Source organism: Pituophis catenifer, unplaced genomic scaffold, assembly GCF_029215685.1.
Source record: "Pituophis catenifer annectens isolate HBS135680 unplaced genomic scaffold, rPitCat1.0.hap2 SCAF_1, whole genome shotgun sequence".
In the NCBI taxonomy this organism is placed as follows: Eukaryota; Metazoa; Chordata; class Lepidosauria; order Squamata; family Colubridae; genus Pituophis; species Pituophis catenifer.
The window spans coordinates 69,721,365-69,749,252 of record NW_027256881.1 but is presented as its reverse complement, the minus strand read 5'-3'; the positions used below and the strand labels follow the sequence as shown (position 1 = coordinate 69,749,252).

Below are 27,888 nucleotides of genomic sequence, written 5' to 3'. Positions count from 1 at the left end.
TATGTTATTTGGTCCCTGAAAGAAACAGGATACTAGATTAGATATTGAGGCCAAACAGATCTTTGATGGGTTTAAAGATGTTCAAGGGAAACTTGATATAAATGTACAATAATAGTCTCATCTGGATGGTATCAAGAGCAGATAACAGGATTTATTTTCTATAACCAACTTTTTAAATTTCAAACAAAAGCACTTACTTTTTCAGCTGTATTCTGGAGAATTATGTCAAAATGTGACAGGACTGCTAAAAATGTGCAAATGCTAGTTTTAAATTGATCTTCATCCTGAAAAATAAATCCTGTATTAATCTCAATTATTTTTCAATTTGTAAAAATATGTTGAGCCTAATAAGAATCATTCTTGATTTCCTAATACTGAATCCTAACTACTGTTATTCTGATGTAGCATATATTTTCAATAATAATAATAGTAAGTCAATGGAGTATATTTTCTAACAACCTTGAATGCAATTTTTATAAAAACAATCCCTTCTTTATTTGTACTTCACTCATACCTTAATACGTAGCTACTTACATAATTAAAGCAATTCCAGAATTTTTGAAGATAATGAGGAAACTTGTGTAAAATCAGAATTATATTCCACTCTATTAAATACTTTACTGATGCTTGATTATTATTATGTCCAGCTTGAAGAATCCTGTCAACAATTCTTGATAAAAGATCCTAAATAAAATATCAGGAACCAAATCAGTTCTAATTTACAGATAACTTCATCACATTTTATTTATTAAATTGATACCCTGCTTTTCTTTCAGGAGTTTAAGATTAATGTCACTATGTGAGATGGATAGATGTGTAAATGTGACAAATAAATAAATAGATAAAATTATGTCCCAAGCATTGCCTTCTACTAATTTTCTGATAACCACCACCATGTGAAGTCTGTTGAACTATGTTGGCTCATCTAGAACCAGGATCTCCTTATGCCTAGTCAATATCGTAACCAACGTATTATACGGTTTTCCCCATGTACAGCAGCTTTCCTCGATATTTTCTCTCTCCCTAGATGACACACACATTTAAAAAGTGATATTTTTCTAGCAGTATCTTGCACTATATCCAGTAAGTTTCTTCTCCACAAAAGATCACTGTCATTCTAAGCAGAGGATCACACATTTTTTGTTGTTTCTATTGAACAAAACAGTATTCCAAACTGCTAAGTCAAAAGGTAAATTCAACTGAGTGAAATTGTCATATTATTTCTCATGCCTTTAATCATTATGATTCTATCTTATCAAAAATTACAAACTAGCAGCCATTTCTGCAGAGGCTTGAAATTTGGGCAAGGTGTGTTTGGCCTTCCCTCCATTAAAGCAAAATTGTTACATATGAGAACGCAACTTTGAATTGAATAGAACAGGTAGGTCATTACTGTACATTATAACTCAGCCAATAATCAGAAGACAAATCACAATGAAATATAGAAAGGCCTAATACATTTTAAAACAAAATGAACTCACTCTGGGGTGGTTATATTGTTGTATTATGGCCAAGGAAACCCTGATTCAAATCTACCCTCAACCATGGAAACACACTGGGTGATTTTGTGCTAATCATTATCTCATTCCAATTTACCCTGCAGGGTTGTTGCAGAGAAAAACTGGAGGAGGGAATGCTATGTATCCTACTTTGAGATCCAGGATGAAAGGTGGGATATAAGTCTAACAAATTAATGCAAATCAATAAAACAGTTGAAGATTATGATCACCCTCAAGTGTACAATATGAGGAAGGGAAGAGTTCTACAAGTAGGATTAGACAATTGATTGGAAGAAGATCCCATGACCTCAATTTCAGATGGCAACGTAACTATTTAGGAAACAATAGGCACGACATGCATTTATCCTCAGAAGAAATCACAGAACAGTCTTAGATACTTATAGTACTACATATCCATGGTATAAATGGTAACACAATTTTAATAACCGCAGGTTTGAAGTGATCCATACCTCATCAAGTTTTGGAAACAGGACTAGCAATGTCTGCCACAGGCGATTTTCAATTCTATGTTGTAAGGAGTTCACATAATAGCGGACTTTTGATTTGGACATTAATTCACCCTGCAAAGAATATAAATATGAATACTTCTAATTTCAGTCAAACAACAAATGCTATAAAACATCTCACATACTCTTGTATGAAAAGAATTGACTGAAGTAGTTAACAACAAAAGTTAAAATTGTCCTTTATTTTATGATGTTATTAAAACAGCATGCAAACTATAAAACGTGCTATGGGAGGTGACTTCTTTTTCTGAAGCTTTGCTTTACCAAAAGTTATTTTGGACAAAAACCCACATCAGATAAACTACTAGGCAGGAATTACCATGCAATAATCCCCAAACTGGCTGTGTGTGCATGTGCACATGTAAGTATGTGCCCGCAAACACAAAGTTGCCCCAGTGTTGTTGTTCTTTCTGTCTCCATAAGAGCCAATATGAAATGCTCTAAAGACAGAGCAAGGCAAGATTAAGGGCTCATGCTCCTATTCTCTTTTCCAATGAAGTCAAGGAGAGGGAATAAAGAAAAAGAAAAAGATTCCCATTGTGGTCAATAGCAGGTTTTAGACCAGTGATGGCTAACCTTTTCCAGACCGAGTGCGCAAAGCGCGCGTGCCCAAACCTCCAAAATGCAATGCATGTGCGGGCCCTGCGCATGCACTCCATCCCCCACGCATGCATGCACAGGTTCCCCCCGCGCACACCCCCATGCATGCGCAGCAGAGACCCGAAGATCAGCTGGCCAGTGGGAGGCGCGCACACATGTGCAGAGGAACCGAACTGGGGCAACAGCTCATGTGCCATCAGAGAGGGCGCTGTGTGCCACCTCTGGCACGTGTGCCATAAGTTCACCATCACGGCTTTAGATACAGCAGATGATCCACTACCTTGCTTCCTATCTTCACCCTTTTTTAAGGTTTGCTCACCAAAACTAAACATAACTTGCTGCTTTAGCTGCATAAAAAAGTGGGATAGCAGCTCTTCTAGATCACTATTTCCCAACACTGGCAACTTGATCTATGGACTACGATGCCATCCGACCTGAGGACTTAACATCCAGCACTATATTGTCAATCATTTTATATTTTCTAGCCATATGGTTTTTTTTGGTTAAAAATAGGGAATGGTTTACCGTTGCTTTCTCCCATCCAATATGAACTGATGACTTTGCTAAAGTAATCATCTGCCCCTGCCATCTTCCTATATCATTGCTGCCCAATAAAGGTGCCTGCTTGCTTTAACTAGGTGACTGGGATAACCTTCAGGCATTGAGTGCAGTTGCTGGTAATATATATTGTTGCTCATTCCTCCCAGGAACACTGGGATGAGGCAACCCAGCAGACTTTGTGGGAAATCAGTGAGTACCTTCTCTAAATATCAGAAAACCAAAGGCAATGAAGAGGAATAATTGGCCAAATATGGAACAAAGGCAGGTTGAGGCTGCCAGCTTGGAGTCAAAGGATGAGGCCCACTGGTAGGGCATGATGAAGAACATATGGTGGCTAAGGAAGCAGAAGACTGTAGACTGGGACTGAATTTCCTCTTCTGCTAAAAATCACAGGGAGGCTTTCTAGTACTAGTTTCCATAGCCATGTTTCATGACAGACCCTCTCCTAGTAGTATCTGAGAAACAACTACCCCATCAAGGGGGATCCTTATTGTCTCTCTGCCAAACCAAGATGCTACTCATCTTACAGAGGTTCTATCTTCCTCCTGATTCTGCAGTCATGCAGGGCCAAACTCTTCTTTCTGAAGAGGAGGAACTATGCAAAACGGCTGGGAATCAAGGAAAGATCACCCAAAGGTGATATCTGATTGGCAATTAGGGAAATGGCAATTCAATAACATTCCTGTTCATACAACTGTTTTTATAGAGAGAGCACTATAAGCATATTCTTACTTTATCAAGTAGTTTCATGACAAAATCTCCTATAAATTTCTTGTGCTGCTTGTTTGATTCATCCAGCAAGCAGATAAATTTGATAGCACAAACTCGCACATAATGGTCATCTCTGTTCTTACTGTAATATATTATGGTAATTATATATCAGAATTAACTTTTATATTTTCTGAATTAGTCTTATACATTTAAATTTATTCAGCAACCACGTACACATTTACATATGGTTTACTAAGATCTCATGAAAACACATTCCCTTCATTCCCATGTATTTATGGAGAGCCGGTTTGGTCTAGTAGTTGAGGCTCTAGGCTACAAAGTGGGACTGAGTTTAAGTTCTGCCTAGCCATGAAAACCAGCTGAGTGACTTTGAGCCAGTCTCTCTCTCTCAGACCTCTCTTCCCCTCAGTTGTGGGGAAAATAGGATAAAATACTCACAGTACAAACAAAAGTTTGAAGCATTTTATACATGACTGGTATTCTTTTAAACATTAACTATTTTTAATACCAGTTAATTATATTTCTTTATGAAAACAAAAAAGACAGACTGTCTCCATACTAAGATTGAAACAAAAGATGCCAATGAATAAATTTCAATATCCTTTTTAGGCAAGACAAAACTAAAAAAATCTGCTTAGTTCAGCATTCCATCCTTGATTAACCAAGTCATAAAGTCAAGATCTAAAATCTTGATCCTATCAAATCTATCTTAGCTGAATTCAAAGGAATCCAGCATATTACGTATTTTGATTTTGACTACTTTTTTCCTGTGAAGTCTCTTTAGTTCTGTAAGGAGTCCTTAGAATTCATGGAAATGACGGAGCAGGTTTTTTGATACTGAAGTTAGTGTTCAAAAAGCTAGACAGCAATTATAACTGCCTCACACTTTTCATGGTGAGCTCTTAGCAGTCTAGAATTAAACATATTTAACTTTCATACCATAGTTGTCTGAATTTAGAATTTTCAGTAAATGGACTTAGTAACAGAATGTACTACATCAGTTTTCACAAATGTACAATATTGGGCTTAAGTTTAATCAATTAGAACCCCATATTAAAATTAAATGTGAGCAAAGGAATATTGGGAAAGAGGTGATATCAAATTGTACTCTATGAAAATAATATATATATATAGATATATTATAAACTATTATAAAACAAGTTGATACTGACCTTTCTGTAACAACATTTGCTGCACATTGATCTCCAAGATTTTCAACAAAAGCGTACACCTCCTGAACGAGTCTTGAAATTAATTTATATTTAAAAATGAACACAAAAAGGAAATTAAAGTAGTGTTAACTCAATAATTTATTATTGATTATGCTATCAATCACCATAACTTCACAGCAAAACAAATACAATGTGTTAGGATATTTTATTCCCGAGAATGGCAGGAGTTTGCTGAGTGTGTGACAGCATAAAGATAAAGACAGTGAGAAACAAGCATGCATAGTGTGGTTTTTATTTTGCTCTGGTTTTTACCTTTGATCACGCCTGAAAATAGTTCCAAACAAACAAGCCTCAATAAGGAGTTCAATGTAGTTGCCAGCATTTGAAAAGGCATTTTCCACAGTAGTTATTTCACCAGGAGGAAACAGCCAAGATTGACAGCAATGGCTTACTAGAACATTAAAGATTCCAGTCTTTGTAGATGAAAGTTCAATCATTTGAAATATAATCTGAGAGAAGGGAGGAAAACGTAATTGACTGTAGAACAAAATAAAACACATAAATTGTATTTCATGTAGATATGAAATCGTCAAACAGGAGGATTCTCCTTCCCTCTTGTAGTTATCCAGACCTCCTCTAAACTAGTTCCCTGGTGTTGGGTAACCTCTAGTGCAGCAGTTCCCAACCTTTGTGGCTAGGCGGCCCGGCGGAGGGGGGGGAGGGGAACAGGGCCGCATGAGCAGTAGGCAGAGGATATGCGCATGTGTGCAACTCAACTTGTGCAAGTTGAGTTGCATGCATGTGTGCACATACGCCAGCCCACTTCTCGCACAAGTTGAGCTGCGCAGGCGTGCATGTGAGCCAGCCTGCCACTCGCGCAGCCTGGTTACGAATAGGTCATGGCCCGGTAGTGTAGTGGGCTGCGGCCCAGGGGTTAGGGACCCCTTGTCTAGTGCACATCTGTAAAAGTTGAATTAAAAGGTGGAAGAGAAGTCCAATTATTTGAATGGAAATCTGCTTGGCTGACATTGAATGATTTCCCAAAAAGCATTATTTTAAGACCTTCTTAAAATAAGGAAGCTTTCTTTTCATGGTTATATAATAACTGAGTTCTATTATAACAGATTAAGTTAAGAAATTAAATTTTACTTGATACCATTTGAGTTATATTTTCTTCCTACACTCTTAATTTTTTGACAATTTCAATAAGTAACTTCTCTAGCTATCATGGACGAATTCTCTCTTTCAAGAGAGGAAATATAAATATTCTCAGCATAAATCATTAACTGTAAACTTCAGTCAAACTTGGATTAGTACCTTTTCATTAAAGAATATAAAACAAAAACTGAAGAAGGAATATAGGAGTTATTTCAAAGTAAAGAATTTGATATGTACAAGTGTTTTCAACATTTAAAAATGTTTCCTAAGATCAAATTCATACCAGGGATATATATTTTATGTAAACTTGATGCAACTTTAAATGGAGATTTCAGGGAAGTATTATACTGGTTGAAGTAGGATATAGTTAGTCCTCAACTTACAACTGATTGTTTACTGACAGTTCAAAGTTACAATGGCCTCAGAGAGTGCTTTACATCCCATAAAGCACTTCCAGGGACCATAAAACATCAAGCTGCCTCCCCCTCCCCCACCTCTCCTTCATTGCATTTTGGGTGCTTGGTCACTGACTTGCATTTACAACTGGTTGCCAAGCACCCCACAATCATGTGATACAATCTGCAATCTTCTCTGTTGGCTTCCCCAGAAAATCAATTGAGAAGCCAGCAAGGAAAGTTGCAAGCAGAGAAGGATGGAGGGGACGGGAATTTTTTCATTTTAAAGACTTCAGCTCTGTTCTTGCGGCTCCTCCCGTAGAGCAGAAATCTTCAGCAGGCAGCTTTTTGGCTCTTTCTACTTAATAACCCAGGAGATTGCTTATTGACTGCAACCAGGAATGTTGTGACTGCAGTCATTGAGTGAAGCAGTCATATGGGCATCTCACTTAACAACCAGCAATCAAGATTCCAGTCTCAATTGTGGCTATAAGTTAAGGACTACCTGTACCTAGAGCAGCATAACTGGAATAAATTCATAACTTTTAGTAGTTGTAGCCTCACCGCAGAACTAATTTTTAATCAAGAAGCTTGATTCAACTGCCCAGAGTCACTTTTCATTTTTTTATGGGCAGCATAAACAATTAATAAATAATCAATTAATAGACACTTTTTATATTCCAAATCAAAGTGAGCTCTCTATAAATTCTTGCAGTTTGGAATTAACCATTTTTAGCTGTTTTCTGCTGTTGGAATATCTGGATATTTTTAGTTTGGATTTTATTGTTTCAGTGCTTGCTTGCATTAAAAATGCCTTGTTTAAAATTATATGATTAATTTTTTATGCTGCCCATAAATGTATATTGTTACATTCAATGTCTGTGAAATATGGGGATGAGGGGATGAGATACTGAACATCTGTTGTTCAGTATCTTGGCTTGATATGAAACTGGTACCTATCATTACCTGGTGAATCAGAGGCTTCCTAAAGCTCAGGAAAAAAGAAGCAAAAGGTGCTTCCATGTTTCAACTTTAGTCTACATAGGTTCATCTGAATTCAGTAATTAAAAATATACAAGACACAACAGCAGTTTTAAATATTTCACCTCTTTTATCTTTAGGTATGCTTCACTCTTGAACTTGGCTGCGGTAACAAGAATTTCAGGATCAAACACAAGTTGAATAAAAGCTTTTAAATTAGGCCAAAATATCAGTTGTGTGTTGCTAAGAGAAAATATTATTTTCCATGACATTTCAAAAGCTTCTATGCATAGAGATTCAGAAGATTCCATAAGCTAAAGGCAAGCAGAAATCACATTTAATTCAAGACAAGACCAAATTTAAAATACATAATAAAATCCCACATTGTTTTGTAGGATTTACCTTGGAAACAAATATTTTCATGCAGTGAAAAACTGGTAAAACATGGTCAGAAGGAAGAATCATTATTGCTTCTAGCGCAGACTGTAACATTCTTTTGTAGTCCTGAACATCATAAAAATGTTGTTCTAAATGTTTGTCCTTGGAAAGATTTTGATAATTGTCGAGAACAAAATGAAGACAAACCCACTGATCATGTATGTAACGTGCTACAATTTTCCCCCATCCTTCATGAGATGCTGCTTCTTCAACTGAACTGTAAAAAGAAAAATCAGATTACAATGTAAATTTTAGTAATATATAAATTATTATGTATTATTATATATAATAACAAGATATATTAAAAGTAAAAGAAACAGAAATGGCAATTTCTGTATTAGCGCAACCTGCCAAACCTATATTTAGAAGAAAATACATTTACATAAGCTTTCTCAGGTTTTAATTAAGCCCTAAAAGGAATAATAGCTAGACACCAATAATTAGAAAGTCATAAAAATATCTATAAAATATTTTGATTTTTAAGGTAGACATTAAAAGGTAGAGTATTACTAATGTAATAGTAAAATATTTCAGTAGAAAAAAAATGTTGAGCAATATATGTACCTATTTTGTTCCATGTTGTTAGGCTTCTTTAATACATGGTTAAGTTGGGTGCTGAAAATAGCCGTTTTAAGGGAGTCAACAGCTGGTAGAAACTGAAGTTGAAGGTCTGGCTTCTGATCCATAATTTCACAAACAACCCTTAATGCTGCCAAACTTACTACCTTCTGAATCTGTTCTTCAAGTTTTATGTCCTAAAAGGTGTAAATACAATGGTATGGTTGTGTTGTTGTTGTTGTTGTTTTAAAAAAACTGTAAAATATGTCCTAATTTGAACATAGGGAATATGTCCTAATTTGAACATAGTAACAAATGTACTAATTTGAACAGAGGTAACATTTCCTTGGGGACGCAGTGGCTCAGTGGCTAAGACGCTGAGCTTGTCGATCAGAAGGTCGGCAGTTCAGCGGTTCTAATCCCTAGTGTTGCGTAACGGAGTGAGCTCCCATTACTTGTCCCAGCTTCTGCCAATCTAGCAGTTCGAAAGCACGAAAAAAATGCAAGTAGAAAAATAGGGACCACTTTGGTGGGAAGGTAACAGCGCTCCGTGCGCCTTCGGCGTCGAGTCATACCGGCCACATGACCACGGAGATGTCTTCGGACAGCGCTGGCTCTTCGGCTTAGAAACAGAGATGAGCACTGCCCCCTAGAGCCAGAAACGACTAGCAAGCATGTGCGGGGGAACCTTTAGCTTTACCTAACATTTCCTCTCTGATAAACAAAAATTAAACTCCTAGTTTTCTTAATCTGGCAAGTGGGGTAGAGGTAAGAACCTTATCAAGCTTTCTTCTTCCCTAAACACATATAGTTTTAACCATTATTATGACTAATTTAACTCATGTTGGCTTGAAAAGGTCTACTCTAAATACAATTCCTGATCCATCCTATTTCTTCCAACAATTCAAATTATGTACAATCAAGAAAAAAAAAACAAGCCTGGAGTCATTTGTACACAGTTTTAATACCAGAAAATCATCATCTTATCTATTTCATAACATTAATATCTTTTCTATTTTTTGTACTACTACAACACTGCAGTGTTAAAACTTTATTTGTTCCTCTGCCAATTCAAAAGTTCCCATGCAGTAAGTGAAAACACAGGAGAATTGCTTAATTTATGGTACAGTATTATTTTCACTATTTTAATGCTTCTGACCCAATATTGATCTGCAATTTAATGCTTCTGACCCAATATTGATCTGCAATTGTTTAACAGAGTATTTAATTGAGTTTAACATTTTTATAAAGCTTCAGTCTGAGAAAATACCTGTGCTTATTTTGACAATATATTCACCATGTATACTAAGTATAGCAACTAGCTGATTCTGACTGATGGTGTTATTGAAGAATAGCTGTTGCTGGGGTTTTCTAAGAGGTTCTGTGTGACTCCACCAAGTGATCTCTTAGCAAACTTTGTGTAGGGTTTATTATCTGACATTGGGGCAGATACTAAACTAATAAATAATGCAGATGTGGTAGCATCTCCCCCAGCATCAACAGGGAAAATACAATAGATGCAAGCTTTGGTTCATTCTTAACTATAGGCCATTGTAAACTCAACAATACCTCATCATCATGTATCTCCTGCAGATTGTAGAGAGAAGTATTTATTAAAGATGAGACAAAAGTGCAGAGAAATGGTCCTTTTCTCCATCCACTGGCTGAATAGAAATTCAGTAATTCTGACAACACTTGCAGATATAAATTACAGTGTTCCAGATGTGACATCTAAAATGAAAAAAAGTATATTAGTTATCTTTGCAATAACAAAAAAAATACAAAAATCTGCACATAAGACACAATATACTGATACAATTGTCTAAACAAGTAATTTATTCATTCTGAAGAAGATTTTTCTTTAAGCTCTCTAACTGATTGGCAGCTGCAGTCTTGTAATACTGTAATGCCTTTCCATTTCCAAAACACTTTGCCACTTTGTATAACAACTAGCACTTTCTGGCACAGAAAAGCTTCTCTGTATTTTACTGGATTTTCTAAGTTGCAATGAAACACAAGCAGAGCACTCATTTTTCATGATATATGCACAGATGTGCAAGCAACAAATATATTTGAGCAGCCTATACTGTTTATAACCAACAATTTCCTTATATTAAGATCTGGACATATTACATAACGTTTCCACACAATAGCTAATCAGCCAGGGCTGATTATGAAATACATAAATCAATATACATTATTATATTTGGATGTGTAATACTTTTATAACTATTTTACAGATAAGAAAGATTTTAAAACTGCTACCTGCTATAAGTGATTGGGGACTTTTTAAATATTCCAAATAAGTTCATTTCAGAATACAATTTACTACAAGTGTTTGCCAGACTGGTTTCTGCACTAAATACTTACAATATTTAGTTCATTTGCAGTAAGTCTTCTGAGGAGAAAATCCAAAATACTTTCGGTGGCAAGCATAATTGACTTCTGGAGAAATACTATTATTTCATCTATATAAAGAATCATTACATTAAAACATTTAGAGTACATTTTTGCTTCAAAAGCTATACACCAATTGGATTTAGATCATTTTACCACTGAAACAGCTAAAACATACAAATAGGTAAGCAGAAACTAAAATGAAAGTTATTTTTTTTCTGACATTTTTATAATAAATAAAAACTAGAAAGTAGAATTCCTTTGTCCTTCCCCTCTTTGAACCTTCTGATCTGTCCTCCCTCTACAAAGAACAGAGCTAGGACTAATGCTTCTCTACCATTAGAAGAAAAATGGTACTAGAACTTTAGACCCCCAACTAGGTATTTTTAAACTATTAAATAAAATATATATGTAAAGCATCTTTTTATTCTTACTTATTTTAACAGTTGTGATAATTCAGAGTGGCCAAAACAGCTTTATGGAATGCTTGTCTGGGAAGTGTGCTCAGACTCTTCCCTCTCATCCTTCTTTTGAAAAAGCACCTTTGAGCCCTAGATGACTGAGAATCTCCATAGACATGACAAGATAGGATAGCATGGTAATGGCAAAACCCCAGAAGAAAGAGGGAAAAGTCTGAACCTAGAGTGAGATGTACAAAGAATGAATGAATGAATGAGTCTTTAAAAAAAAACAGCGAAGAAGAGAGAAAGTAAAGAGAAAATTGGTCTGTCTTGATGGGTGAAAATAAGGAGTTACTGTATTTTTTGGAGTATAAGATGCACTTCCCCACCTTAAGTGGGTGAAAATTTAGGTGCGTCTTATAGACCAAATACGGGCCCGTTTTTGGGCTCCAGAACCCTCCGTGTGTCATGTTGTCACCCTCCCTGGCCCCCAGAAGCACTCTGCAGGCCAAAAACAGGTGTGCTTTTAGCAAAAATGGGACATGTGGAGGGTTCGGGAGGCCAAAAATGGGCCTCTATTTGACCCGCAAAGTACTTCTGGGGGTCAGGGAGGGCAAAAACGAGACCGGCAGAGGCCAAAAACTATTTTTTTTCTTGTTTTCTTCCTCTAAATCAAGGTGCATTTTATAATCCAGTGGCTCTTATAGTCCGAAAAATATAGTACTTAGATGAGAGAGGCTGAACCTGAAAGAGATGAATAAATAAGGTTCAATAAATGATCTAGTATTTTGGAATATCATAAATTTGGGCATCAACAGTTTGCCTTCCTGTAGGAATAGAAAATTGTAGATTCAAAAAGTTTTGCATATTAAGCCTCAGACCCCAACGCACGCCTTATGGTGCTGGAATGTCTTTGAAATGGCTGGTCAGATCACTACAAAAGTGATTGTGTGACCTCATCTTTATTACTAACGGCAAAGATTTGATGATGGAATCCAAGTAATTTGATCAAAATGTTCAGTCAGCCTATCTATTCAAATAGGGTAAAGTAATTTTCATAAACTTTATGTTGTTATTCTAATTAGACGATCAAGAATAATAAAGTTAACATACTGAAGGTACCACTAACCAACTTCTGGTCTAGAAGTTTTGATTGAACAAGTCTGCATTATCTTCAATAGCAGTTGTAGGCTTTTATCAATTTTCAGTGATGAGATGTAGGGATTAGTGCCAAGTTTCAGCAACACATCCAGCAGAGGATTTAAGAGAGCCTTCAGGCCAATCCGTTCGGTGCTGCTGTTGTCACTAAACAAAATAAACAATAAAAAGGGAATGGCAGTCTTATACTGAGTTCTGGAAAGTAAAGCACCTTTTTCTAAAACAGAAAAAGCTGTTCTGCACTGAAGTCACACCCATTTCTTCCAAACAGCAACAAGTAGGAAAAATCACCGCAGCCTATATTTTATTATCTTGAGAGGTGTTAACACCAGAAGACATTAGTTATGCATGTTTCAATTCTGAGTCAGGGGCATCATTTGTAGAAAGAGAATGGAAAGAAGAGACAGACTGAATATTTAAATCAGACCATTATTTTAAGAATATGTTACAATAAATTATCAGAAGGAGAGGACAAATCCTTAAATATTTCCCAAAAAAACGAATATTAGTAATTTAGAAAGCCTCCCTGAGTTCTGACGAGATTGTTCCTTGTTAACCTATTTTGCATCTAATGGAATAATCTTATACTTACTTATATGTGTGCCTTATCTCTTCCACATCTGCAGCTAGAAGAATCATTGTAGCCACCCGTTTAGCATCAAACCAGTCTGGAAGACAATCTTCTGCTGTTATGGGGGGAAAAAAACCTTTCGAATGTCCACAATGTCCTTCCTGTCAATGACTACTTCAACTTCAACCACAACAATACACGAGCAAATAATAGATACAAAGTCAAGGTAAACCGTTCCAAACTCGATTGCAGAAAATATGACTTCAGTAACAGAGTGGTCAATGCCTGGAATGCACTACCTGACTCTGTAGTTTCTTCCCCAAACCCTCAAAACTTTAACCTTAAACTGTCTACTGTTGACCTCATCCCATTCCTAAGAGATCTGTAAGGGGCATGCATAAGTGCACCTGCGTGCCTACCGTCCCTATCCTAATATTCCTTTTTACTTACTCTTTTCATGTATTCAAATTAGGTTTATACTTTTACCTGTTATCTTATATATGCTTGACAAATAAACTTATGATTATGATTATGAAATGTTAGACAGGCATGCAAGTACAAGTATATTTTAAAGTTTACAATTTCACAACAAAAATTATCAGTCTGGCTAAAAATAAAGGCTGTTATATGTAGAAGCTTCAAGAAACTTCTATTTTAATTTTGCAAACATAAAATTTAATATTCAAATTTAATGATTTTTTTTTCAAGGTGAGCAACTGACCACGGCTGCCCAATGAGAAATTAGTTCCACTTTTGAGTATTCTAATTACTTATTAAGCAAGTAGTGGTAAATATGTACGTTTCTTTTTCTCTTATATAAAATCATCTTTCTTGAAAATTTGTAATAAGCCCAATGGTGAATGCATTCTACGTTAGGAATCAACTATTTTATAAATGTGTCCCTACTTTAACTTTATTATTTACATGATACTTACAATTGGTAAGAGGTATTTTAAGATAGTCCTCCACAAGAAGCTGCACATAAACACTTAATGCTGTTTTATCTTGTGGGAGTTCGCAGTTTAAAGTCTTTTGAAAGTACTTGTCATTTACGTGCAACCAATCACAAAGCTGAATAAAACAAAAATTAAACATCATTTTTATCTCTTGTATTATGTTTCTATAACCCAGTAAATGCAACTATATAGTAGTATACTTTATAGCAGGGGTGAAATGTAAAATCTGTTACTACTGGTTCTGTGGGCGTGGCTTGGTGGTGGGGGTAATGTGACTGGGTGGGCGTGGCCAACTTTTTTAAAAAACTTTTCAAAGCATTTTTTCTAATGCTTTGAAAAGCCTCTCTGCCTATCAGGAACTCAGCTGGGATCGTCAGAGAGGCTCTTTAAAAAATGCCTCTCTGCTGGGAACTCAGCTGGGATCGTCAGAGACTTTTCAAAGCATTTTTTTTACCACGTCTTTGGCCAAGAGGTTGCAGAAAAAAATGCTTTGAAAAGCCTCTGATGATCCCAGCTGAGCTGCGCGATCATCAGAGACTTTTTTTTTTTTACTTTTAAAAGCATTTTTTCATCAGAAGAGGTTGTAGAAAAAATGCTTCTAAAATTAAAAAAAAAAGCCTCTGATGATCGTGCGGCCCAGCTGGGCATGGTGGGGGGGGGAGGGATTTTTGCTACCGGTTCTCCGAACCACCCGCCGCCATTGCTACCGGATTGGGTGATCCGGTCCAAACTGGGAGCATTTCACCCCTGCTATATAGTATACTTCAGTGGGAGGGCAGAATAATATTAAATCATAGACAAGACAGTTAGCATGGGCAGGAATGCTGATTCAACCTGAATTCAACTACTGTAAGATTGCAATTTGACATTATAAACCTAGAGCATCATAGGTACAACTCCCAGACAAATGGGCGAACATGGGGGGAAATATGCTATGCATATAGGCTTCTGATCAGAGTGCTGATATCATATAATCCTTCATCATGAGATTAGCAATCAGCAAAGGAAATAGTTATTGCTCGGTTACATAACAGATTTCATTTTTCTCACCATTCTCCACAAAGCAGTTCTTCTTCCTAATGACTCCTCTGGTTTCAGATAGGTAATGAAGTTTGAAATATCTGAGAGTGATACTTTTTCCTAAAGAAATGTAATCAGGATTTATTATAATATCGGAAAGTAAATATTGGGTTAAGTGTTACTTTAACAGATAGAATATTTCCATATTGTACGTCTCCCTTCTTTTCAGTATGAGGCATTGCCTTTTTTCATTTTTTGCCATTGCCTTATTTTTTTTGAAGAAATACCAATTCTAACCATGTTTGACAACACAGTGTTTTACCAAAGCGTTATTTAGTGATGAGCTTTTAATCAATTAAATTAATCTTATCTTTTTAAAAAGGCAATCCAACTTAAATTTATAAATAATTTTTGTGGCATCTTATAAAGAAGAGACAGAAGATTTTAGTACAACATTTTGCTCCAAAACTCAATATAAAATTATCATATTATCATATCTTATCATTCTTTTTAAATTAATGTTTTAAATTTTAACATTTTAAATTAAATGTTTATTAAGTGCCTCTGTTACAAAACCAACTTTTTGTCGCTCTTAAAAAGTTGTCCTTTTGTTGCTGAAAAAAGTGTTTTGCTTCACTTGTCCATTTGCTATTTCTTTTATTTATATGAAATGAAGTGTAACCCAAGAATGTATTAGAATATTAGAACTATATTTGATGCATGCATTTCAGACAAAATTGTTCAAGAACTAACTTTATCTACACAGTGGAAATACACAAAAGTGGAAATACATAATAATTTTCTATTATGAACATTAAATTTCAACATGCAAACTGCTAATATATTTTGGAGCACAATTCTTTGTTGCATGGTCACATAGAATAGCAAATTGCAATTATTTTTAAAAAACAACAAATACAAATAAAACAGCAATCAGATTAGCTTTCTTGACCCCAGGTTATAACAATCCTGATACATTTATGATGTACATAAATTTGGCTTAATAAGGCCAGCTTAATTCCTGACATATTTTATATCAGGAAGAACAAATTGAAGTGTACCATTTCTTCGTAACTTGCAATAGCATACCTTAGACCAGCGACCGCAGCTTGGTGGCCTGCCTGGGGGGCAGGGGAGAGTGGGGAACCAAACCTCATGAGCAGGAGATGCATGCGCATGCACAGCTCAACTTGTGCAAGCGGCAGGCCAGTGTGCATGTGTATGCACACAGCTCAACTTGTGCAAGTTGAACGCCCACTTAGCTGTGCGCACATGCATGCACCAGCCCATCACTCCCACAGCCTGGTTCCAAATAGTCTACAACCCGGTAGTGGGCCACGGCCCAGGGGTCAGGGACTCCTGCCTTAGACATAATAATGTAGACATGCAGTTGTTGTTTTTAATGCAAGATAAATACATATATGAAAGCCGACTTATCTGTTTTCTAAAAAAAATGGTGGCTGGGAAGATAATTTAAATAGGATAAATATTTTAGTTTGGATTTTCAACAAGAAATCTAACAAGTTGGGACTCTTGCATTTTTAAAGGAAAAGGTTTTATCCATGAAAACACTAGAAAACAATTAAGTGTATGTGACAAATTGCCTTTCCTAAAATACAAAAAAACTCTATCAGGATTGGAATACTTACTACAAAAAATGATGTTGTTATTCTATATAGCCAACATTTGCGCCAGTTGCGTCCCTTTCTTGATCGGGACTCTTTAAACACGGTCACTCATGCCCTCGTCACTTCCCGCCTGGACTACTGCAATGCTCTCTACATGGGGCTCCCCTTGAGGAGCACCCGGAGGCTCCAACTGGCGCAGAGTGCGGCCGCGCGGGTGGTTATGGGAGTGACGTGGTGCTCCCATGTAACACCTCTCCTGCGCGAGCTGCACTGGCTCCCGGTGGTCTTCCGGGTGCGCTTCAAGGTTTTGGTTACCATCTTTAGAGCGTTCCATGGCTTAGGGCCTGGTTATTTACGGGACCGCCTGCTGCCGCAAACAGCCTCCCACCGGCCGGTATGCTCTCACAGAGAGGGACTCCTCCGGGTGCCGTTGGCCAAACAATGTCAGCTGGCGGCCCCCAGGGGGAGAGCCTTCTCTGTGGGGGCACCTATCTGGAACGAGCTCCCCCCGGAGATATGGAGGATCCCGGATCTACGCACCTTCCGCCACGCTCTTAAAACCTTTTTATTTCACCAGGCTGGTCTGGCCTAACCTTTCCCATTCTTTTTAATGTAAATTTTAATGTAAATTTTAATTTGTTCTTAACCTGGGGTTTTAAATTTGTCTTGGGCTAAATTGATTTAATTCGATTTTACTTCTGTTCTTAATTTTTGTATTTTACGTGTTTTATTCTGTGCCTCTTCACCGCCCTGAATCCTTTGGGAGTAGGGCGGTATACAAATTAAATAAAATGAAAAAAATAAAATGAAATGAAATTTAATACCGTTTAAAAACTATTGTTATGCATATTACAATATAACATGCTTTTGACTCTTTCTGCTTTATTTTTTCCTTCAGTACATTAAAGCAAACATTTGTTTAAAAATATAATACTTACTGTATCTATTAAGTGTATAGCTGCTTTAAGGAGAAAGCACTGAGCAGCTCCTCGTAGAAGAATCTGATGTGTGATCATAGTACACTGCAGAACTTTTCTGTAAATAGATCAAATACATGTTTTGAAAAGTCAAACAATGAACTGAGGATACAGAAAATTCACAGAAACAAAATTCAGAACATCACCTTAATGCAAGGAGCCCTTTGCTATCCAGTGCTCTACACTGTGGTATATGTGCCAATGCCATGGAGAGAAACAAAACAGGAATAGCGCACCAGTGCCTATTGCTCATCTTCTGAATAAATTTTAACAAAAAGCTCCCTTTAAAGAGAAACAAAATAGCATTATTATCATATTGAAGATAGAGTGTTGTCTAGCTTTGGTTTTATATGGAAGCTACTTTTGAACTTTTTGCTTGAGATCAAAAGAAATGCTACATTAATTTTGGTATTTGATAATTAGAATATGATTATAGAAGTACTATGTAATACCGCAATATCAGATCAAAAGGTTAATGTATTTTTTATTTGTAACTGTATTAAATAAAATAGGAAGCTATTTTTTTATTTTTTCCCTTTATCCTTTGCAATATGTCTCTTCCTATTTTTCTCTCCAATTTATATATTTAATGAAGTATAATAAAAATAAAACTAATTTCAATAGTAAATAGGAATAAATATATTTTCTCAATCACAATTTAGATTGTAATCCCCAGATCTATAGAATCTCTTCTAATCCTACCCCAAGAGACAGATTTTCTTTTTTTTTTTTTTGACCTCGGGTATAAATATACAGGATAACTGAGAAAGAGAAGGTTGTAAAATAAGATAGGACAAGGCTAGACAACAGTATGCTGTTTTACTTATTCCAACTTTATGAGTGTTTTCCCCAAAATAAGACATCCCTTAATAAGCCCAATTGGGATTTTGAACACATGGCAATAAGGCCAAACTTTATTTCAGGTTTAAAAAAAATATGAGAGGGTCTTATTTTCAGGGAGACACGGTATCACATGTGCACGTTCCCTATCATCCCCCGATTCTGAGCCCCATTATTATGGAAAGAAGAAACAATTTAACACAGTAACCACATTCATGAAATTCAGCATGTGATTTGGGGTTAATTTTTTTCTTTCAAAAGGTCACTGCCTCTCTAATGCCATTTTTGGTACATGCCAATAAAATCTTCTGCATTATGGGTCTGTGCCTGCCCCAGAGACCTAGTGGTATCGCTAGACAAACCATGCACCAATCCCCATGTCATCATCATCATCATCATCATCAAATTCGTATCTGCCTTTGTAACAAAAATAAAAATAAAAGCCGCTAGTAATAATAAATTATCCTGAAGCAGAGAACTGACATTTATGCTATTCCAAAATAATGCCATTAACTACACATACTTTTTTCACTTTCTGGAAGGCTTGTGAAGAAAGTCGCCATGAAATTCTGCAGAATTATTCCTAATGGTGGACAAGTGCCCATAATCTGACCTGATACCCTGTTAAGTTAAAGCAAAGAGATAATTTAAAGAAATTCAGTGCTAAGGCTACAATTTAATTTTATTATGTTTTATTGGGTTATTGAATAAATTTGCAGATTATCAAAGCCTTAAACAGAGATACGTTTCATGATGATAAATAACTAAAATATTAGAAGAGTTCCCACAGTATTCATTTGATCTGATTGTGAGTTAAGAGAGTGTAAAGCTGATTTCTGTGCATCCTGCTTTCCGTAGTACAGTGATGGCTAATCTTTTTGCCATCGCGTGCCAAAAGTGGGGGGAATGCAGGGGGATTGTGCACGCGTGTCCCAACACCCATAATTCAATGCCCCACACGCCAGTCACCCTATGCATGTGCGCGTGACCCTCCCTGCACTCCCCCCCGCTTTTGGCACGCGATGGCAAAAAGGTTACAGGTGGGTCTGGTAGGCCCATTTTTCGCTCTCCCCAGGCTCCAGAGGCTTTCCTGGAGCCTGGGGAGGGTGAAAACGGCCTTCCCCACCCCCCCACGGCCCTCCGGAGGCCGGAAACAGCCCGTTTCCTGACTTTTGGTGGGCCCAGAGGGCCCAAAAATCAGCTGGCCAGTGCGCACATGTGTGTTGGAGCTGAGCTAGGGCAACGCTTGCGTGTTCACAGATATGGCTTCGCGTGCCACCTGTGGCACACGTGCCATAAGTTCGCCATCACAGCCCTAGTAGATTCTCAAACTTTAAAAAAAAAGACTCATCTCCCTTGCAGGAATGGGGCAAACTGTAGCTCAGAGAGTTCTGCAGGACAAAAGTTTCTCAAAATTAGACATTTTGCCTGAGCAGAATTCCCATTCATTAAAGCTGCCTATGGGAGAGTTCTGCCTATGGGAGCTGCCTATGGGAGAGAGAAGAGTCCTCTTCTTTGTCTCATATCACATCTAGCTAAATCAGGAAGATACCCCACCCATAAGAGAGGATGTACAGGAGGCTATTGGGGTAAGATCAAGCAATAACACCAGTTTTCACAACCTCTTTGCACCCAATGATACCTGGATATCTCTCTTGACTGGAAAAAAATACAATTTAAATCAGGTAACATTCCAAACGCAAGCTATCCTCAAAGAACAGACAACCATTTTCTGAATAAACAAATTCATTTCCTGATTCACTTGTTTTTGACTGCCTTGGACCCCCTTCTGATTATTAAATATGTTGAGAAGGAAAGTACATGAAAACTGAAGCCTATATCTTAAAATGAGGATAGCATTGTTTTAAAAAGAGGGCCCTCAAAATGTATGTGTAAGAGAGGGAGAGGGAGAGAAAAGAATTCCAGCCCCCTTCAACCTGCATGATATAAGTCTAACCATTTTACATCAATTGCATCCACTATGGCCCTTAACCTCTTAGAAAAGATAAATGTGGCTACTTCTGCACTGTCAAATGAATTCACTAGCAATAGTGGCATCCAAGTGAGCTATTTTCTTTTACATCTTTTCTCACTGTGTTAAATATAGGTGCATCTAATATTAATGAGGTTGTTGTTTTTTCTCTTCCCTATTCTGACTATAGTTCAACTGCTATTAAAGATAGATACAAATATGCAGTTCTTCCCCAAAGTGCAATAAAAGCTGAAACAAAAAAAAACTTATCTTCTCGTACTGAGTTTTTCATTAAACAATGTATTTACCTGCTATAAAGAGAACTTTCTGAGAGAGCATCCATTAAAGGGCCAATAATGAACTAAACAAAAGAAATTAGATTTTCATTAAAAGAAATAAAACAGACATTAGTTGCAGTTTATTTGTTCTGCAGTAAATATCTTTTTAGATATAGGCATAGTACAGTTAATCAGGGAACAATTACCGTATTTTTCACACTATAGGACGCCCTGGACCATAAGACGCACATTAGCTTTAGAGGAGGAAAACAAGAAAAAAAAAAATCTGCCTCTAACTCCCAGCATCCATCCAGTATTCATCTGGCTAGCGTCCTTGCAGCAAACAGCAAACAGCCTGGTCAGCTTCAGCACGTTATTGCAGCCCCAGCACGTGGCTCGTCAGGGTTCCGCCCACCACCGGTCAACTGAGTTGAGCTGCTCCTGCCGCCAGGGAACGTTGGAGCCTTTGCTGCCGAGCAGTTGATTGGCAGTTGGAAGCGGGAATCGTCGCTGCCTATTACCACCGCCACCTATCACCGCTGATCACAGCCGCTGCGCGGTTCGCTGCCGCCACCAATCACCGTCGCCATTCGGCAATCGGTGTCAACTGGCAGCAGCAGTGACTGGCAGTGATGGTGGTGGCAATGGCAATCCTCACCACCTACAACAGCTGATTGGTGGTATTCTGGGAGGCCGATCCAATGGCCAATCAGCTGCTCGGCAGCAAAGGCTCCAGCATTCCCCAGCAGTGGTGAACAGCAGCAGCGGTGACAGGTGGCCTCCACCCGCCCCCTTGCAATATTTGCTCTATAAGATGCACAAACATTTCCACCCACTTTTTTGAAGGGGAGGGGGGAAGTGTGTCTTATAGTGCAAAAAATACGGTAAAATCTTCAGGTAAGATTTTACAAGAACACTAGCTTCAACTTCTGAAAAATAAGTAAAGGAATTATGAAGCAGTTATATAAAAACATTTTCTCCCAAGGGGATAGTGGCAACAGATAGCTAGGCCTTCTTTAGAGCAATGGTCCCCAACCTTTCCGCCTGTGTAGTGGTGGCAGTGGAGGGGGAGAGAGGGGAAGGTTCCACATGAGTGGTGGGCGAGCATGCATGGACAGCTTCATTTGTGCAAGCAGTGGGCACGCAGGTGCACCCTACTCACACAAATGGAACTTCACGCACACATGCTTGCCCATTGCTCATGCAAGTGGCGCTGCATGCACGCGCTCACCCGTCACTTGTATGCCCTGTTCCAAACAATCCATGGCCCACTACCGGACTGCAGCTTGGGGGTTGGCGGTCCCGGCTTTAGAGGATTAATAAAAAGTATCTTCTTTGGACATGCAGTAAACCTTACCTCTGAAAATCCTTGTGATGAGGGAAGACACTTTCTTTGCCAGATTTCAAGAAAGTGAATGACACTTTCCTTTGCCAATGTCTTATTTTCACTCTCAAACATTCTTTTGTAAATGCACATATGCCATGAAGGATGGAACATCCAACAACCTGTTATTAAAAAACAAATATGTACACTATGCATAAGCTATTTCACTTGATTGCCTGTCCGTACAAATAATTTAATTTGTAAGAGCTGATTATTTTATATAGTTTTAGGAATTATAAGAAACATCACAATGAAAATAATCTACAAAGAAAAACAATGTTGCAAATGTGGATCGCTTGAAAAGGATCTCTTGTCTCATCCTTAATACTGTAGTGGTTTACACAAGACAACCAATTACTTAGGTAGTCAGAACTTAAACTAATCAAAACTTTAAAGATAAAAGATGAATGTCTTTAACTGGGTCTAGAAAGAAATGGAGAGATTAATATCTATCAATGTAATGTAGCAGTTATTACTAAGTAAAACTTCTGGATGCAATATAATTGAATGTAGAGTTCAAAAGTCACACTAGAGGAGACAGGCTAGAGCTCCAACTTCCCTAGCTAACAGTCATTTTCCTAGGGTAGCTGAGGAAATCTTGGGGCTGGCATTGGACAACCTAAACATTTTTATTCTGCAGGATTTCACTAAAGAAGTAAAAATGACATATAACATCATCTGATCATCTAATCATTACTTTACCGGTATAGGAGTACTGAGGACTGTCTGTCTGTCAATCTCACCTCAGTGATAATTGGCAGATATCACAAGTTGCATTAAATTGTTAGTTGCAAAATGGTCAAAGATTGCTTAGTTGAAAGTTGGCTTCAGATGTGCAGCAAGGCACATTCTTAAACTAATATTCTGTTTGGGTAACAGCTGGTACAATGATGGTGAAACAGGGACCTCCAATATCAACATAGGAATAGAGAATGGGTTAGGGCTGGGGTGTCAAATTCAAGGCCCGGGGGCCAAATCCGGTCCACAGGGTACTTAGATCTAGCCCGCAGGGCTGCTCTGGAAACAGCAAAGGACTGACCCGCAATGCCTCTGTCAGTGAAAATGGCGCTCAGGAGGGCCATGGGCAGCCCTCCCGAGCGCCATTTTCACTGGCAGAGTGTTGCAGGAAGCCATCGCAGCTGAAAACGGAGATAGGGAGCCCGTTTTCTCTGGCAGAGCGCTCAGGCCACCACAGGCGCCCCCAACACAAGTGACGTCAAACTGGCCACACCCTCCCTGGTCCCCTGAGGTTAAACACAACCCTGATGCAGCCCTCAATGAAATTAAGTTTGACACTCCTGGGTTAGGGTTAGTGGATAAGATGAAAGTACTGATATGGTCAAAGGTCTACTTGCAATCAGACTAGGTCAATTGGCAAAAATGCTAAGTTAGGAAACAGAAAATCCAAGCAGCAAATCTCTGAGCAGCCCTTGAGATTATTCCTGCCCCAAAACTCTAACGCGTCTAGGTCCACAGTGTTTTGGTAAACCAATACCAAATCCTATCCTTAAGTTTCTTTAAGGAGGTGCTCATAAGCAGTAACACTATTTTGCAGAATGGACAAGCAAAAGAAAAAACAAGCATGAGTCTTCTTTTTCCATCTCAAAACAAAGCATGGCTCTGAGGGCCAGATCACTTAACTGTGAACCAAATGTTTTGTATATTCTATAAATACACAGAATGATTGCCTTGTGGATAGAAAGGTGGGATATATATATCAAATTAATTAAAATGATGATTTTATATTTCACTCAACCAACAATGTAATCTGTGACAGGGGAAAAGCAAGATGAACTAACGTCAAGACTGAATGATTTCTTATAAGGGCTTGCATTTTTATATGTTTGTTACCAACTACAAAGGCTAAAAATATTTCTAAAGGTCCTGAATAATCAAGCACTAGTAAATTTTGCAGAACTGAAAATAAATTCAAAAACTTACTTGCTGATACTAAACAACATTAACAGGACTTATCTTACCAAAAAAATCTTACCCTTTTCTTCTGATATTGCAAGTTCATACAAGCTATTCAACTTTGGTAAAACTGGCTTTATTACATGTATCTGAAATTGGAAAACAGAAATTACTATATTAACATGTTTTATAAATAAAAACCATAGTTAAGAGCCAGTTATCAGTCTTCGAATACCTGCATAACAGTAAGTGATGGGGGTCATGAAAATCTTAGCGTAAATATTCTATGTAATTCATCCATAGGATTTCCTTTATGTACTTTACATTTTAAGTCATTCTGCTTTTAAGTCCTTTCAACAAATTTTAAGAAAAAAATATAATTACTAAGTTTGAATCATTCCCTCTGTTTTCAAATTCTATCCATGTTCTCTGAAGGTAAAGCAATAACTTCTATATATGTTAATGTATCCATTTACCAATATAATATTTCTGACATCTCAATTCCTGCCTTCACCTACTTCTTGTATTTTACAACTATATCATACCCTCACATAATTTAGTATAAATTTAATAAATACTGTAAATAAATTTTGTTTATAACAAAACCAATCCTTTTTATTAAGTATATTTACCTGATTTCCTTCCAAAGTCTCCATTATTAAAATATAATTTTCCCAAAACTGAGTAAACTGATCTTTTTTTTCAGCACACCACCAAAACAAACAAGATCCTATAAGATAAGTAAATAAAATGTTTTAGTCTTTTAAGCAAAGATATAGAAATAATCTTATGCCTAAATTAATGTCAATAACACAAAATAATAATGCAACCTCTGATCCCTTCAAATAATCCTAGATCAGAGATCTTCAAGACTTGTGGACTTCAACTCCCAGAATTCTCCAGCCAACTATGAAGAATTCTGGGAGTTGAAGTCCACAAGTCTTAAAGCTGCCAAGTTTGAAGACCTCTGTCCTAGATAAAGTCTCTCAATACAAGTTGTCCAAGTCAGCAACCAGAAATAATGCAGTAAGAGTATAATTCTTTCTCTCTTTGGAATTCTCCATGATTTATCATAAAATGATAAACGATAAATTTTATAAAAAATTTACCAGTATTAAAAATTTAAATATATATATAAAATTTATCACATATAGCTTTTATATACACTGAGAGCTTATGCACTGAAGACAAATTCCTTGAGTCCAATCACACTTGGCCAGTAAAGAATTATATATGTGGAAAGAACCGCATTCAATTTCTCTCTCGCTGTCCTGCAATCCTGCATTGATTATATGCCATCAATTTGTTGTCAACTTTTACAATCAAATAGATAAGATTTTATCCAGGACAATCTGTTCCCAACATGGCCCTTTAGGTTTCCCAATGGTATACCTATTGCCACTGCAATTGAGTCCATCCTCCTTCCCTTCCCCCCTTTGCCAGTATTATAGACTTCTCAAACACTATTACTATCTCAACCCAATAAAATAGCCACACATTATGCAGATTGGAGGCTTTCTTGCACCTCATTTGTTATTCACTAGATAATTCTTTTTTATCAGCAACTATTACATAGACTACTCTTACATATTTCCCAACTAAGTTGCATCCCACAGGAACAAGTATGAAGCAGGTTCTCCTAAACCAATGTATTGTAGTTTGACAGGGCTGACAATGAAAAGATGTACTACTATAATTTTCTTTTGTTCTTAACCAATTTTCAGCTTACTTCATTCTATTTGAAGCTTAGGCTAGCACTTCTATTCATTGTTTTTAATGCAAACCCAAGTTCATTCTTAATGAAGTATTAACTTCACTAGCAATTGAATGAACCAATACTGTAGTCCTCACTCTCCTTGTAGTTCTATCCATCTTCTTTTATCATGGGAACCTTTAAAAAAGCTATTAATCTATTTTTGCACATTGTCTTGTGACATGATCTCTGACAGGAAAGAATAATTGTTCTCTTAAACAATCTATATTATAAATCCTTTTTGCCCTTATCTGAGAAAATTTAGAAAATCCACAGAGGCATATTGCCATTGTTTTCTCAACTACATTTACTGATATCCTCCATCTTTGACTGAATCCATTCTATTAACATACCTACTATTGATTTTATTATTATCCAAAGCAATATTTGATTAAAAAATAGTTTCAGCAATTTGGACCTCTTTATCCAGGATTTTACGCAACTCAACTAATATCCCACCTAAGACTTTTTCCCAGACTATGTAAGGAGCTTCAAATACTATCCTTGTCATACAGGGAAAACATTTTGACTGCTATCTTCTGCAATGTTTCCAGAATGATTATACTTCCCCACCCCCCCAAATGTGAACAGAATTGTGTATGTTCCAGATACATATCTGCCACGGATCTGTATAAGGCCATTACAATTTTCGGTCATGCAATCTTTTCAGTTTCTTTTCCTAATGATCCCGACCATAGTATTTGGCCAATTGTAAAATTATCCAAATTTAGCAAAATTGACCAAACTGCTTCTGGAATTCATTTCAAAGTAGAATGACTGTGGAGGAATGGTTTGATCATCATTTATTTCTCATTTATGGTCACCTAATGTTAAGTACCCTCTGACACCTGCAAGATTTAAATAATAGGGTACTCCAGATTTAAAGAAATTTACTATGCCATTCCAAAACCTGTCCAGCTGGCTTTGGGCTGGAAAACCAGCACAAACGTTCCTTTTCTCATAATTAATGTTTGCAAGAGCGGGCTTTGGGTTTAGCATATGCCATTTCAGAGCCAATAGATACCATTGCCATCGTCCAGGCTACACCTGCACTCCAAGGCCACTTTGTCAGATGCATCGACGGCTTTCTTCAACAAATACCGGGCTCTTTTCCGGCACAGAGCATCGCTCTCGGACAGTCCCTTTTGCACCACTTCCCAAAAGTTGCAAGAAAGCCTCGCATCCAGCAGCGAAGCTGCCTCGCCATCCGTGACACCGTCCAGTCGGGGAAAAAGGACGTCGGCGAGGGCGCTCAGGACGAGCAGAGTCCGGTTCACCCGCGGGGCGTCGGCGAGGGGCAACAGCACCAGGCCTTCCCAGATGAGACTCAGGGCGGCGCCGTTTCTTCCTAACGCCGGCAACAGCCTGCCGCCCACCAGCAACGCTTTCTCTTCCTCCCGCTCGTCTTCTCCCTCCCCACGCAGCAGCTTCAGGGCGACCGCCACGGTTCGCCTGAGCAGCGCGGGATCCTCCAGCCAAGGCGCCGCCGCGCACAGGACCTCGACGCTGCCTTCCATTTGCGAAGCCTGAAACCCGGCGCAGGTTTCCAGCACTTCGCCGGCCAACCGCTCAGCCAGGCGGGGTCCGCAGACCAAAACGCAGGAACGCAGCGCTCCACCGGCGGCTGTCACGAATCGTCGCCACCCCTCCGGGCTTTCACCCGCCGGCACGCCGCTCCCGTTGAGAAGCGCCGGGAGGCAGCGGTGCAGCGCCAGCTCCCGGGCCGCCCGTTGCGCCTCTTCGCCCCGGTTGCGCGGCCCGACACGTGTCGCCCGTTCCAAAAGGAAACGCAGCGCCTCCGCTCGCTCGAGGGTGAGCGCACCCTCTTCGCCGCACACCGCCCGCAGCCACGCACCCCAACCGGGGCACTGGGAGAGCAGCGCGTCGGCCAGCACCGCATCCATGGCGAAGGGGAGCACGCGGCCTAGCAGTCAATTAGCGCGCGGCCTGTTCTGCCCCGTACTTTTCCCCAGCAGCCTTTGCGCTGAAGGTGGCTATAGAGAAGGACTAGCCTGGTG

At 38.2% G+C, this 27,888-nt stretch overlaps 1 protein-coding gene across 1 annotated transcript in view; it reads right to left on the bottom strand.

Moving 5' to 3' along the window:
- The window catches only part of TARBP1 (tRNA guanosine 2 -O-methyltransferase TARBP1), a 34,722-nt gene extending 6,895 nt beyond the window's left edge, over positions 1-27,827 (bottom strand). Inside the window, exons 1-23 of the mRNA XM_070932555.1 lie at positions 26,895-27,827; positions 24,750-24,847; positions 24,197-24,266; positions 22,177-22,325; positions 20,850-20,902; positions 19,093-19,190; positions 17,876-18,011; positions 17,691-17,787; positions 15,155-15,244; positions 14,084-14,219; positions 13,170-13,263; positions 12,549-12,724; positions 10,992-11,089; positions 10,191-10,352; positions 8,628-8,818; positions 8,028-8,280; positions 7,751-7,939; positions 5,404-5,600; positions 5,092-5,163; positions 3,920-4,040; positions 1,970-2,080; positions 535-684; positions 198-284 (exon numbers count right to left, since the gene is read on the bottom strand). Of these exons, the coding sequence (XP_070788656.1) occupies positions 198-284; positions 535-684; positions 1,970-2,080; positions 3,920-4,040; positions 5,092-5,163; positions 5,404-5,600; positions 7,751-7,939; positions 8,028-8,280; positions 8,628-8,818; positions 10,191-10,352; positions 10,992-11,089; positions 12,549-12,724; positions 13,170-13,263; positions 14,084-14,219; positions 15,155-15,244; positions 17,691-17,787; positions 17,876-18,011; positions 19,093-19,190; positions 20,850-20,902; positions 22,177-22,325; positions 24,197-24,266; positions 24,750-24,847; positions 26,895-27,774 (3,708 nt within the window). The 5' untranslated portion in view covers positions 27,775-27,827. The remainder of the gene's footprint in view (positions 1-197; positions 285-534; positions 685-1,969; positions 2,081-3,919; positions 4,041-5,091; positions 5,164-5,403; positions 5,601-7,750; positions 7,940-8,027; positions 8,281-8,627; positions 8,819-10,190; positions 10,353-10,991; positions 11,090-12,548; positions 12,725-13,169; positions 13,264-14,083; positions 14,220-15,154; positions 15,245-17,690; positions 17,788-17,875; positions 18,012-19,092; positions 19,191-20,849; positions 20,903-22,176; positions 22,326-24,196; positions 24,267-24,749; positions 24,848-26,894) is intronic.
- Positions 27,828-27,888: the final 61 nt, after the last annotated feature.